Below are 12,526 nucleotides of genomic sequence, written 5' to 3'. Positions count from 1 at the left end.
AACAGTAGCAGCAGTAACAGCAGCAGCAGCAGTAGTAGCAGCAGCAGGTGTCTTCTTCACTCACGTGTGTGTTGTCACCCTCAGCTCTTGGGTCGCTCCATTGACCTGAACAGACTCATCACTCAGAGAATTTCTGCTGCTCTGGCCAAGTCTCTGGAACTCGCCATCAATCGCTTTGAGAGTGAGGACCTCACGTCGATCATGGTGCGTCCTCAGATACTTTGTTTTCTGATTGTTGCAGAACACGGTGTGAAGTTAAAGTGTGTGTGTGTGTGTGTGTGTGTGTATTAAAGGAACTGGACGGTCTCCTGGAGATCAACCGTTTGACCCACAAGCTGCTCAGTAAGTTTCTGACCCTGGACAGTCTGGACGCCATGTTCCGCGAGGCCAACCACAACGTGTCTGCTCCCTATGGCCGCATCACGCTGCACGTCTTCTGGGAGCTCAACTACGACTTCCTGCCCAACTACTGCTACAACGGCTCCACCAACAGGTGAGTGAGGGTCGTCACAGACGCGTCGCGCTCTCGTCAGAATACCTTTGTGTTGGTGTTTTGAACTTGTGAGTCTCTTCTTGGATTATGGATAGCAGAGCTCATTATCTGTCTGTCTGTCTGTCTGTGGATATGAGAACAGATCACTGGCCAGTGTGTAGCACCATCTAGTGGTAAAGTTGTATATTGCAAACAAACATGGCCAAGTCAGAGTCAGGGAGGAATTTACTGTAAAATAAGAATAAATAAAAGTTCTGAATGTTTATGTACTGACATTAAAACATACTTAATCCCACACTGAGACTGAGATTTGAACCGTGTGGATTATTGCTGTTACACAGGTTTGTGAGGACCATCCTGCCCTTCTCTCAAGAGTTCCAGAGAGACAAACCACCCAACGCTCAGCCTCAGTATCTGTACGGGTCAAAGGTCAGCACATTTTCATTTTATTAATCTCTTATTAAATAATCTTTAAATTATTATTATTAAATCACTCAGAACAATCTAGTTAATCCAGGTTGTGATCAAACGTTAATCCACTGTTACTTCATTTATCATGTGTGAAGAGAAGAATCTCTGTATTTGACTGTTTCCTCTCTGTCTCTCTGTCTGTCCCTCTGTGTCTGTCCCTCTGTGTGTGTCTCAGACGTTGAATCTGGCCTACAGCAGCATCTTCAGCACCTACAGGAACTTCGTGGGTCCTCCTCACATCAAGGTCATGTGTCGACTGCTGGGTTACCAGGGCATCGCCGTGGTGATGGAGGAACTGCTGAAGGTGGTCAAGAGTCTGGTGAGCATGACCTTCGTCTGACCTTGGTCTGAAGAGTGTGGTTGACGTTAAAACAGTCAAGTCAACACTGTAACTTCTTCTGTTCTTCTTCTTCTGTCTTTCTGTCCTTCTGTTCTTCTGCTGTCCTTCTGTACTTGTTCTTCTGTGTTCAGCTGCAGGGAACCATCATGCAGTACGTGAAGACTCTGATGGAGGTGATGCCAAAGATCTGCAGACTTCCTCGTCATGAGTACGGTTCTCCAGGTGAGTGAAAACATCCATGTTTTTAATGTTGCTGATTCTCCGGAACTGGTTCTCGTGTGACGTGACCTTTGAACTGTGACTCAAACGAGTGTCCGTTCTTCACTGAGCGTGTCAAGCTGCAGCTGTGACGCCAGATTAAATCTGTGGTGAATCTGTAATCTGTCAGGAATCCTGGAGTTCTTCCACCATCAGCTGAAGGACATCGTCGAGTACGCTGAGCTGAAGACGGTTTGTTTCCAGAACCTGAGAGAAGTGGGCAACGCCATGTTGTTCTGTCTGCTGAGTGAACAGAGTCTGGTACTGATCATCATCATCATCATCATCATCATCATCATCATCAGTATCAGTGTCCATCTCTGTGTCTGACTTCCTGTCGTCTCTTGTCTTCAGTCTCAGGAGGAAGTTTGTGACTTGCTTCACGCTGCACCTTTCCAGAACATTCTGCCCAGAGTTCACGTCAAAGGTAAACTTTATATATCATATTGTATTATATTATATTGTATTGAATATATGAAATGACCATCATATCTTTTTAACTTATAATCATTAAACGGTTACTTTTTCTGTGATCATGTGAGCAGAAGGTGAACGTCTGGACGCTAAGATGAAGCGCCTTGAGGCCAAATACACGGCTCTTCACATGGTTCCACTGATCGAGCGTCTTGGAACTCCTCAGGTGAGCAAACAGGAAGTTGCCATCACTCCGTGATTCTCGACAATCCCGTGATCGATGGCTGACGTGATCTCGTTCCTCTTCTTCCAGCAAATAGCCATCGCTCGCGAGGGCGACCTCCTGACCAAAGAGCGCCTGTGCTGCGGTCTGTCCATGTTCGAGGTCATCCTCACGCGCGTGCGCGGCTTCCTCGAAGACCCCATCTGGCGCGGGCCGTTGCCTAGCAACGGCGTGATGCACGTGGACGAGTGTGTGGAGTTTCACCGTCTGTGGAGCGCCATGCAGTTCGTCTACTGCATCCCTGTGGGAGCGCACGAGTTCACTGTGGAGTGAGTGATGCAGTTACAACACACTGACACTAGGGGGCGGGGCTTAAAAACAACACCTGATCTAACTCTTGTCACGTGACATGAATACTGTTCACATTTAAAGGAAAAGTTCGGCTGTTTTTTGTGTGCGATGTGTTTGACTGAAACTCCACCCCTGACCTTCACAGCATGTGTCTAAAGCTCCGCCCCCTGTGTTACAGGCAGTGTTTTGGTGACGGTCTTCACTGGGCCGGCTGTATGATCATCGCTCTGCTCAGTCAACAGCGACGCTTCGACATCCTGGACTTCAGTTACCACCTGCTCAAAGTCCAGAAACACGACGGCAAAGATGAGGTCATCAAGAGCGTGGTGAGAGGTCACATGACATCACACCCACCCACAGTTCACATGAAGTAAATCGTATCATGGCACATTTTGTGATTGGTAATGAATAAAGTATCACATTAATCTGATTTATAACCTTAAAAGGACAGTCTTAGTGTGTTTGTATTGAACTGATAGTGCTGTGAGCGCCCCCTGCTGCTGAGAACCTGTGCCGATTACCTTTACCAAAGACTTGTAATAAAATGTCACATGTTCACTTTTTTTTAATCTCAGTGTTAAACTGAAGTCTGTAAAGCACTCACTCTCCCACAACAAAGTCCATAGAGAAAATCTCTGCTGCCGCGTTTGGTCACTTTGTGTCACTGAGTTAAGTCTAAATGAAATATTTCAAAAGCCGAATTGACAAAATAAGACATTAGAATTTGTGGAGGAGGCAGCAGTGGATCAACAACTCCTGTGTGCTGTGATGTTAAAATCACTGATTTTCTCTATGAGGTTTGGTGTGGGAGAGTGAGTGCTTTTTAAACAGCAGTATTATTTGAGAGCCAAGTCTCCAGAAGTAATAAAAAAAAGTGCATTTTTGACATTTTTTGTTTTTTCAGCCACTGAAGAAAATGGTCGACAGAATCCGAAAATTCCAGGTGCTCAACAGCGAGATCTTCGGCATCCTGAACAAGTATCTGAAGTCTGGAGACGGCGAGAACATGCCGGTGGAACATGTGCGCTGCTTCCAGCCGCCGATACACCAGTCACTGGCCAGCAGCTAGAGGGCGCCGTGGACACCGTGGACCAGCGTGTGACGTTCCCAACACGAGTTTCCTCCTGAGGAGGTGGGACCACATTTACTGCCTGGTGATTATTATTCTGATGTTTTTGTATTCATTCACACGTACGTGCCTTATCACAAACAGAAATGATATTTTTCTCTTTTATAGATGAAACTGTTTTATACGTTGCAGCATGTTTAGAGGAGGGATGGGAAAGTAGTTTTTATCAGATGAATATTTAAAGGGTTTGCTGTGGTGAAGGAGATTTAATCTTTGCATGTCGGAGCAGAAATAACAAACAGAAAAGTTCACTCGTGTTAAGCATTTATTCACTCTGCCTTGTTTTAAATCATTTTAATTCAATAAATATGTAACAAATCTGACGATTCATCTCAAGTGTTTGTTACAAAAGAGGGTTCGGGAGGATGAACGTCGCCATAGCGACCACTCTTCATTTACACATTTATTATATAAACTCATCTGTGTTTGATTTGTAGAAACAAAGTCAGTGCATGAATTATGCAGGAACGTATAACAACATTATTCCTATAGAAAAAAACGCTACAGAGGAATGACTTTAAAGGGACAGTTCAGGTTTTTCTCCAGTGTTGTATGAGTTAAAGCCTCAATGAGTAAACAATGATATCTTTATCTCACTATTACATGTAAACACTGTTCACACAACACGCAAATCAGACACTCTGCACTGATTCTGACCAGTATCGGGTCATCCCAACTTTTGTTGAAGTTTGTAAACCACTCACTCTCCCACACTAAACTTCATAGAGAAAATCAGTGATTTTAACATCACCGCACACAGGAGTTGTTGATCCACTGCTGCCTCCATCCCTAAGTTCTAATGTCTTACTTTTTCATTAAGAAATAGCTCAGTGACCACACACGAGGCAGCAGAGGACCAGCAGCTCTTGTGTCCCTGTGAGCTAAAATCACTGATTTTCTCTGTGGACTTTGGTGTGGGAGAGTGAGTGGTTTGTCCAACAGTGAGTTAAAGACGTGAACATGTTCTTAAGACTTAAGTGAGTCTCTGAACATGTGTTGACCTGTCAGCACAGGGGGGCGCTCACAGTGCTCGTGTGTGAACCTCATATGAACACTTATGGTTAGAAAACCTGAACTCTACCTTTAAGAAAGAAGTAAGGCAAATTAAACGTTGAATACAATCCACTGGTCAGTCCCAAACAGCTGATTGTCTTATTGTTGTCCTAAACCACAGCAGTGACGTGATTGGTCAGTACGGTGCTAATATTAAAAAAAAAAATAATCAAAGTCTTAATGATCCAGCGATGACATCATCGCCCCGTTTCTTCTTGAAACGCTGTCAAAAGACAAACCCGTGTCTCTGTCGTCCGCGTCCTCTGTGGACTCGTGCAGCATTTCGTAGGTGCTGTGCACTGCCGCGCCGTTGGCTGCGGGGAAGCCGGCGCGCTCGTCCTTCCGCATGGACACAGCGAGGGACGCCAGACTGACGTTGACGTCCTTGAAGGCGTGGAGCAGGAAGATGCCCACAATGATGGTGAGGAAGCCGCTCAGCGTTCCGATCACGTCGCCCGCCTCCATGTGCTCCCACTCCTTGAAGAGGATGGCGGAGCAGGTGAGGACGGACGTGGTGAAGAAGACGTAGTAAATGGGCGTCACCAGGGACGTGTTGAAGATGTCCAGCGCTTTGTTCAGGTAATTAATCTGCGTACTCACGCACGCCACCAGAGCCGCCAGCAGCAGCCACGCTAGCGGGTTCCTCGCCACGCTTTTCCCCGCGATGGCTTCTTTGATGGCGATTCCCAGTCCTTTAACGCAGGACACGGACAGCGCTCCGATCACCGAGCAGATGGTGATGTAGACCAGGATGTTGGTCTGACCGTGACGAGGACCCACCACGAAGATGAAGATGACGGCCACGATGATGACGAGTGTGGCAAACACGAAGAATCCTGCACAAACAGAGAAACATTCAGAAACGAGGCAATCGCAGATGAAACACTTCACCCCATTCACACAACAAGCCTCTGGCGGCCTCTGCAGGTCATGTTGGCAAGTGCAAGTGTGGAAGCACAGACAGACACACAGAGCCACTAACAATAATGCTGACTAGAGCTGAAACAATTACCCAAGTAATTGATTATTAATCGTAAACTATTTTGAAGGTTTTTCATGATTAAAACAAGATTTCTGATTGTTTCAGCTTCTTAAATGTGAATATTTTCTGGTTACTTTGTTCCGAAAAAAAAAAAAAATGTTGTGGACCAAACAATGACTCGATTAATCGATTATGTAAATAATCCTAATCCTGACCACAATCACATGGATTACATGTGCAAATATTGTTGTTTTTTTATATGATTTCCAACTTCCGACCTTTCTGACTTTATTTTTGTTTTGTTGAAAAACTAAACGTTTCATATGATTCTCATTATTACAATAACTGTAAAACAATGTGTAAACACAAATGGGCGGAGCTTTCACTTAGTTCACATCTAACAGGGAGAGAAACTAATGTCACACAAAAACAATATTAACATACCAACACTCTGCGGTCAGTGTGTGTGTGTCGTACCTGGGTCCACCAGTTTCTTGGCCATGTGTTCCAGACTGGTGATCTCCTCCTCCTGCGGCGCATGGATCACCATGTTCGTGGAGCCCAGGATACTGAGCAGACATCCCAGCTTTCCATGAAGGTTCAGGCGCTCCGACAGGAAGTACGACGACAGCACGGCACTGCAACCACACGTCAGCGGTCATACTTTAATAAACCAGAGCTCAACAACTCTGTAACTGAGTCTGACTGCGATATAATAATAAACACAGTGATTTTCAAGATCAGAATAACTGAATCATCGTAGAATCATTTTAAAGAAAGTATCAATAAAATGACCATAAAATAAAAAAACATGTGTTTCTCAACCTACAGGGGACAGCAGAGTGTTCAACTAAATCAGCTTCATTATCACAGAATTCAAGTAAATCACTAAATATTTTATTCAACATTTTATTTTCCCCCCCATCGTGTTGTGTTTATCCGTTAGCTGCGTCGTTAGCTGCATTTCCACAGCACAAAGAAGGAAGTAATGTTGAATTGTTTAGCCTCTAAACACCTCGGGAACCTTGTAGGTGGAGCTTACAGCACTGAACACACCTGGTTGTGATTCAGTATTTTATTTGATGTAAATTACATTAAACATCGGTCATGTGTTTATGTTATTAATAATAATAATAATAATATTGATGATGATGATTCTATGTGTTTACCTGACAAGGACACTGAGCGCCCCCAGTGGAGTGACCAGAGTCGCAGGAGCGAAGGCGTACGCTGCGAAGTTTGCTGCTTCACCTGCTCCCACTGCACAGAGACACACACACACACACACACACACACACACACACACACACACACACACACACACACACACACACACACACACACACACACACACACACACACACACACACAGTAAATATGAGCAGAAGTGTGTTGTAATGAACACACTGGTCACCAGGTGGCCCCCGATATTTATGCCACAATACGATATTATCACGATATTTAAGTCACCACGATACAATATTATCATGATATTTAAGTCACCACAATACAATATCACGATATTTATGTCATGATACGATATTCCGACATTTAGGTTACGATACGATATTGTCGCAAATTGAAGTCACAATAGGATATTTACATTTTTTTTCATTTAGTTTTAAAAACTAAAGTCATTGACTTCACTTGAATCATGAAAGTGCACTGAATATGAAAGTGTGAAAGTATTAAAAAATAAACAAGAGTGACACTGGCGTTTAAATAACACAATATAATTAATGTTTAGTATAGTTATATTTGTACTCTGAGGTGGTGGGAGGAGCCCAAAAGTCTAATTCTGCTTAGGGCCCCATAAAGACTTGGGCCAGCCCTGAAAGACATAATACATTCTCTAGCCCCCAACCACACCCACACCCACACCCACACACATACACACACACACACGTTTTGCAAGACAAATGTGGGTGTGGTGATTTGAAACTGTCAGTCAGAACTGGTTTAAACCTGAATCAGTGTTTGTTTGTTTGTAGTGAAAAAGTTAAACTATTGACCCTGAATCAACAACAATCACGACCTCATTCAGACTAAAAAACATTTAATAAGTGATTAATCCGTATAATCCGTAATATTTCCTCCATTCATCCATTTTTTCATAAAATGTCACAAACGTCTTGTTTTTGTCCACAAACGAAAAGATTCTGATTGAATGTTTTGAGAAAAAAATAATAAAAACAGTTCAGATCTTAGTCTTCACTGATCTACAGTACGTCCTCAGACCTGATCACAGAAACACATGTGTCCACATTCCTCAACATGGACGCAATCTGTCCTCTGAGGAAGGATAAGACTCCGCCTCCTCAGATGAAGTCACCTGACCTCACACTATAAACACAGCTTATTTCATGTCACAGCAGCATGAGTGCAGCTTTAGATTTACCCATCATTTGTATTTAATCTGTCAATAGCACCCCAGGATGTCCATATAAGGAGTGGTGTGTTATTCCCAATGTAATTTACCCAGGGTGCACCTGTGGCACTGATCTGTGCCTCGTGATCACTAAAGGTTAAAAACAAAAAGTGCAGATGTGGCCTTGACGTTAGTATTTGAATAAAGGTCACGTGATCTTCTGTGAGGAAGAGGAAGGTTTGTAATGAAGACACATACAGTCAGGTTTCCATGACTTTAGAGGACATCAAAATATAGATATGATGATATATCGTCGTCCGTCCTCGTACAACACGATAATCGATACACCAGGGTAAATACCAATATTTTAATTGATAGATGAAGTGGCTCTAAAGTAAACAGTCTCACTACTTCATCCATTGATTTCTGTCCCATAATGAGAGTGTGTAAAAGATGTAGGTCCCCACAACAAGAGTAATACCTGAAACACACACACTGGGCTGGATGTGTGTTACGACAGCAGCTTTGCATAAAAAAAATGGGTGTGGTGACTGTGATGAAACCTGGTTTAAACCTGGTTCAGTGTTTTCAGTCACAAGTTCAAACAGTAAAAATGAAAAACACACTGAAACTGAATAAACGACAGTTTATTCATCTGTAAACTGTGAACCATGAGGCAGGATAAGAATGTTTATCCAGAGAACCTCACTTTTAACTCTGCTGGTTCACTCGTTACTGAGGTTTATCACCATGGTAACCGATGTTAAACCTCTGAACACTGTCACTGTTGTGACTTTTATAGATGAGGTGATGTTTTTGGACTAGTGAATGTGTGACTTTTAATCAGTTCACTCTGGTTTAGTTATCACATAATTGATTTTCCATGCTTCATTTTTAAGTTTAAAACAGTATGAATATATTTCTTGACAGTGTTGATGCTTTATTCACAGTTTATTTTTTTTGTGTTCTAGTTAAACCAGGTTTAAACCCAGCTTCATAGTTCTGATGGTTAAACCTGACAAACTAAAACAAATCCAGAGGTTCGTGTGTCTGGTAATATTAACGCAGATGTGTTAGCACTTACTTGACAGTAAACCAGCCCACCACAGCCACTCTTTCAGATAAGCATGACCACCCTGACCTGGAGGAGAAAAACAACATGTTAGGGATGGGGCCCGATCCGATCCAGTGTCAGGTTCAGATACAAACTTAATTCACGTAATTTAATGACCTATTTACTAATGTTGGCTAAGTTTTAAATTGAAATTTAAACCCTGCTAAACCAAAACTACATGTTGATTGATTCATAGATTTCAATTTGAATCCTGGCAGTTGCATATTCAGGATTTCCTGTTTTGACTTCCTTTTCTGACCTTATACTTACCTCAAGTAAGTCCTCTTGGGGCATACATGCATATGTTCGTACATATCATACTTGCCTGTATAAAGGAGTTTATTATAGCCTTATATAAAATCAACAATAATGATGATAATAATATTAAAGCAAACAGAGCCTCCATATCGGAATAGAATTGGTAGATATCCAAATTCAGGTATCAGGATCGAAGTGAAAAAAAGTGGAATGGTTCATCCCTAACACGTTTCAATAAAACCTTAAATACAACCAGTCTGACACAAACACACACACACACACACGCACGCACGCACGCACGCACGCACACACACACGGTCTGTGCACACACGGTGAAGGTCCAGTCACATTATAGAGTTAATGATCATATAGGTCAGGGTTATTTCAGTGACCTGCCAGGAGAGAAACAAGGAAAAACTGATTGTCACTGACAAGTCTGACTCCAGTCTGACTAAGTGTTTACATGCAGGAGTAATCGGACTATGAATTCATTTTTGGTTGGACTAACCTGTTTACATGACTAAAATATTGTCAGACTAAAATCTGACTGTTAACATGAATGTAAACAAGCTGAGTTTGTCATAAAACCTCAATTCAAACATCCTGAACTGTCTGTCTAAGGCTTCCGAAGTCCTGTTGGCTCATTAGCTTCTGTCAGGCTCGCCCTGACAGAAGCAGGCGAGCCTGAAATGTTTCATGTGTATTCATAGACTTTCCAGACTGGTTTAACTTCTTCTTCGACTCTGTGTTACACAACCACATGTGAGAGAAGACACAGTGTGTGTTCTGTGTTCTCTGTGTGTGGGTGTGTTTGGACACACCTGCTCTCATCGAGCCCTTCCTCGCCAGACGCAGCAGTCCCTTCTTCTTCAGGATGAAGCTTCCCCCGATGAAGATGCTAGAGCTGATGGCCAAGGCCAGGCCGATGTAGAAGTCGTATCTTCCCCGGTCCGGACCCATAGTGAGGCTGGATGTGTTGCTGACCAGCTCCGTCACATCGATGGACACACAGTGCAGAGAACGTCCTACAGTACAGTTGTAAGCAGTGGGCACATCTGAGAGCAGAGAACACAAAAACACGGACTGTGTTACGTTAGCATGTTAGAAGCTGTACATATTCTCTATTCAGAATATTTCTATTCACAACATGAGTTGTAGTTGTAAAAATGTGCTTTAAAATAGTTTTTTATGATTTGTAAACGTAAACAGACGTAGCCTCGTTTCCATACTTTACCTTTCTTTTGTAGGTGTGACAAATACACAGAAAATACATGAGGTTTTTTCTCAAATGTTACAAAAACACAGCTTCCTGTGTTTTGGGTTGCAAAGCTTTGGCCAGAGGATCAAATGATTGGATGCCAAAATGACTTTGAACTGTGGAGGTCAGCTTTGCACCTCTCCATGTACAGTCGGCCGCAAATTAATATTATTAGAAGAACAAGACCCCGAACTTAAGAAATATTTTCTTTCCTATAGAGGGCAGCATTGCACCTACAGCCTCCCTGAAATTATTAGAAGAAATTACACAAAATGAAAATTTGACTTTTCATTATCCTGACCAAAAATAACTAAAACTGTGATAAAAGTTAAATACAAATCTTTATTCTTTTTTTGCTTCGCAGATGGGAAACATTTTATTTAAAATTTTAAAAAGAATTTTAACTCGGGTCACAACTTCACTTCAACATAAATCACTAGGACTGAATGTTGGCAAATTAACGTTTTACTCCAATCGACTCATTGTGAGCGATATTTATCATGATGTTCGTTAAAAACGTTTCACAAAAACTAAAACCCTTTATTCTTCAGCCCTATTCTATTCAAACATGTGTATATAATTAACATATTTAACGCCAGAAGGTTGAAAAGTATTTTTTATTATTCTGTCGTTTAACACTTAACTTAACAGAAATCAACATTTACTTCTCCGATATTGATTACGATACTGATCTACATCGCCTGAGTTGAACGTGTATTTGTCGTCATCACCTACCGTGTCCACAGGTGATGTTACAGCGTGCAAAAGCATCTTTTGATGTGTTTGAAGCAAAAGAAGAAAAATAATTATCCATCAGAATTATTGATCATGTGGAGTCGCTGACACACACATGAATGAACTGATAAGCCCGTGTGTGCGTGAGTGTGTGTGTTTGTGTGTGTGTGTGTAAATAAATGGTGCTCGCGACACTCAGGAATCCCGGAAGTGAAGTTATACCTCTGTGGTGAAGGTGAGGCAGCTGCTGATGACGCTAACACCAGCCTCCTTATTTAGAATTGTATTATAATATGTATATAATTATAATTTATTTTTTCGCGATCCACTTCCACAGTAAAATAAACCATAATTGTCACGTTTACGACACATTTTACCCGGCTTTAGCTGCTTTCGCCGCTGTTTCCTCCCCTTAATTAGCCACACGAGCTCACCGCGACTGAAGCTAGCAGGTTAGCTGAGTCAGTTAGCATGTTAGCAGAGAGAGAGGTAGAGAGAGCGGTGGAGTCACGTACCTGTGAACAGGTTCGGCTCCCTGCCGTTAACAACACTAAAGCACCGAGCGGCGGAGGCTAACAGTTAGCCCGAGGCTAACCACCACATACTGCTGCTCCAGACTCTGCGACACCGACCGACGAGTGACGACACTGCCGCACCGAGAGACGCTGCTGCTACTTCCGCCTCTGCCGCTGCTGCCCCATACATCAGTGACCAAGTTCCCCACTCTGCAAAAGGTCCGTCATTAGAGACGTCACGTTACGTTTTGGTTTTGAATTACTTTACTTATATTCACATTTAATCAGGAACAGAATATTAAACCCGTTCAGCTCAGATAAGGGGCGTTTCAAGACAGTTTGGAGGCAACGAGACTGAGGGGGCTTTAACAAAAACTGTATGGGGGAATTTAATCAACAAATCAAATGTTGTAGCGACCTGTGCTTATCAAAAACAGTCACAACAGTTAACAACTATTACTATCGCTAATAATAATCACTTAATGGAAAAGAAAAGTCAACCTGTGCCGAGCCAAGCTGTGCTGGGACTGTGGACATTCAGCTGCAACAGGATTCTTCACCACA

General features: G+C 42.6%; 2 protein-coding genes across 6 annotated transcripts in view; one reads left to right on the top strand and one right to left on the bottom strand.

Moving 5' to 3' along the window:
* cyfip1 (cytoplasmic FMR1 interacting protein 1) overlaps positions 1–4,002 on the top strand; it is a 24,125-nt gene extending 20,123 nt beyond the window's left edge. Inside the window, exons 21-31 of the mRNA XM_058637473.1 lie at positions 85–204; positions 294–493; positions 835–922; positions 1,140–1,283; positions 1,436–1,526; positions 1,693–1,823; positions 1,917–1,989; positions 2,108–2,202; positions 2,290–2,528; positions 2,729–2,876; positions 3,455–4,002. Of these exons, the coding sequence (XP_058493456.1) occupies positions 85–204; positions 294–493; positions 835–922; positions 1,140–1,283; positions 1,436–1,526; positions 1,693–1,823; positions 1,917–1,989; positions 2,108–2,202; positions 2,290–2,528; positions 2,729–2,876; positions 3,455–3,619 (1,494 nt within the window). The 3' untranslated portion in view covers positions 3,620–4,002. The remainder of the gene's footprint in view (positions 1–84; positions 205–293; positions 494–834; positions 923–1,139; positions 1,284–1,435; positions 1,527–1,692; positions 1,824–1,916; positions 1,990–2,107; positions 2,203–2,289; positions 2,529–2,728; positions 2,877–3,454) is intronic.
* On the bottom strand, positions 3,932–12,526 carry nipa2 (NIPA magnesium transporter 2). 5 transcript variants are annotated; one of them, XM_058637479.1, is made up of 6 exons: positions 12,464–12,526; positions 10,276–10,509; positions 9,167–9,223; positions 6,884–6,974; positions 6,192–6,352; positions 3,932–5,568 (listed from the first exon to the last, which is right to left on the bottom strand). In XM_058637479.1, exons 2-6 carry the CDS (start codon positions 10,412–10,414, stop codon positions 4,910–4,912), a joined length of 1,107 nt encoding a protein of 368 aa, XP_058493462.1. In that variant the 5' UTR covers positions 10,415–10,509; positions 12,464–12,526; the 3' UTR covers positions 3,932–4,909. The 5 variants fall into 5 exon arrangements, with proteins under 5 accessions (XP_058493462.1, XP_058493459.1, XP_058493461.1 ...); XM_058637476.1 differs by lacking the exon at positions 12,464–12,526 and adding an exon at positions 11,963–12,110; XM_058637478.1 differs by lacking the exon at positions 12,464–12,526 and adding an exon at positions 11,963–12,096 and having other exon boundaries at positions 10,276–10,537.

Source organism: Solea solea, chromosome 9, assembly GCF_958295425.1.
Source record: "Solea solea chromosome 9, fSolSol10.1, whole genome shotgun sequence".
Lineage (NCBI taxonomy): Eukaryota > Metazoa > Chordata > Actinopteri > Pleuronectiformes > Soleidae > Solea > Solea solea.
The sequence above is the reverse complement of the archived record's forward strand: the minus strand, read 5'-3'. Positions and strand labels throughout refer to the sequence as shown.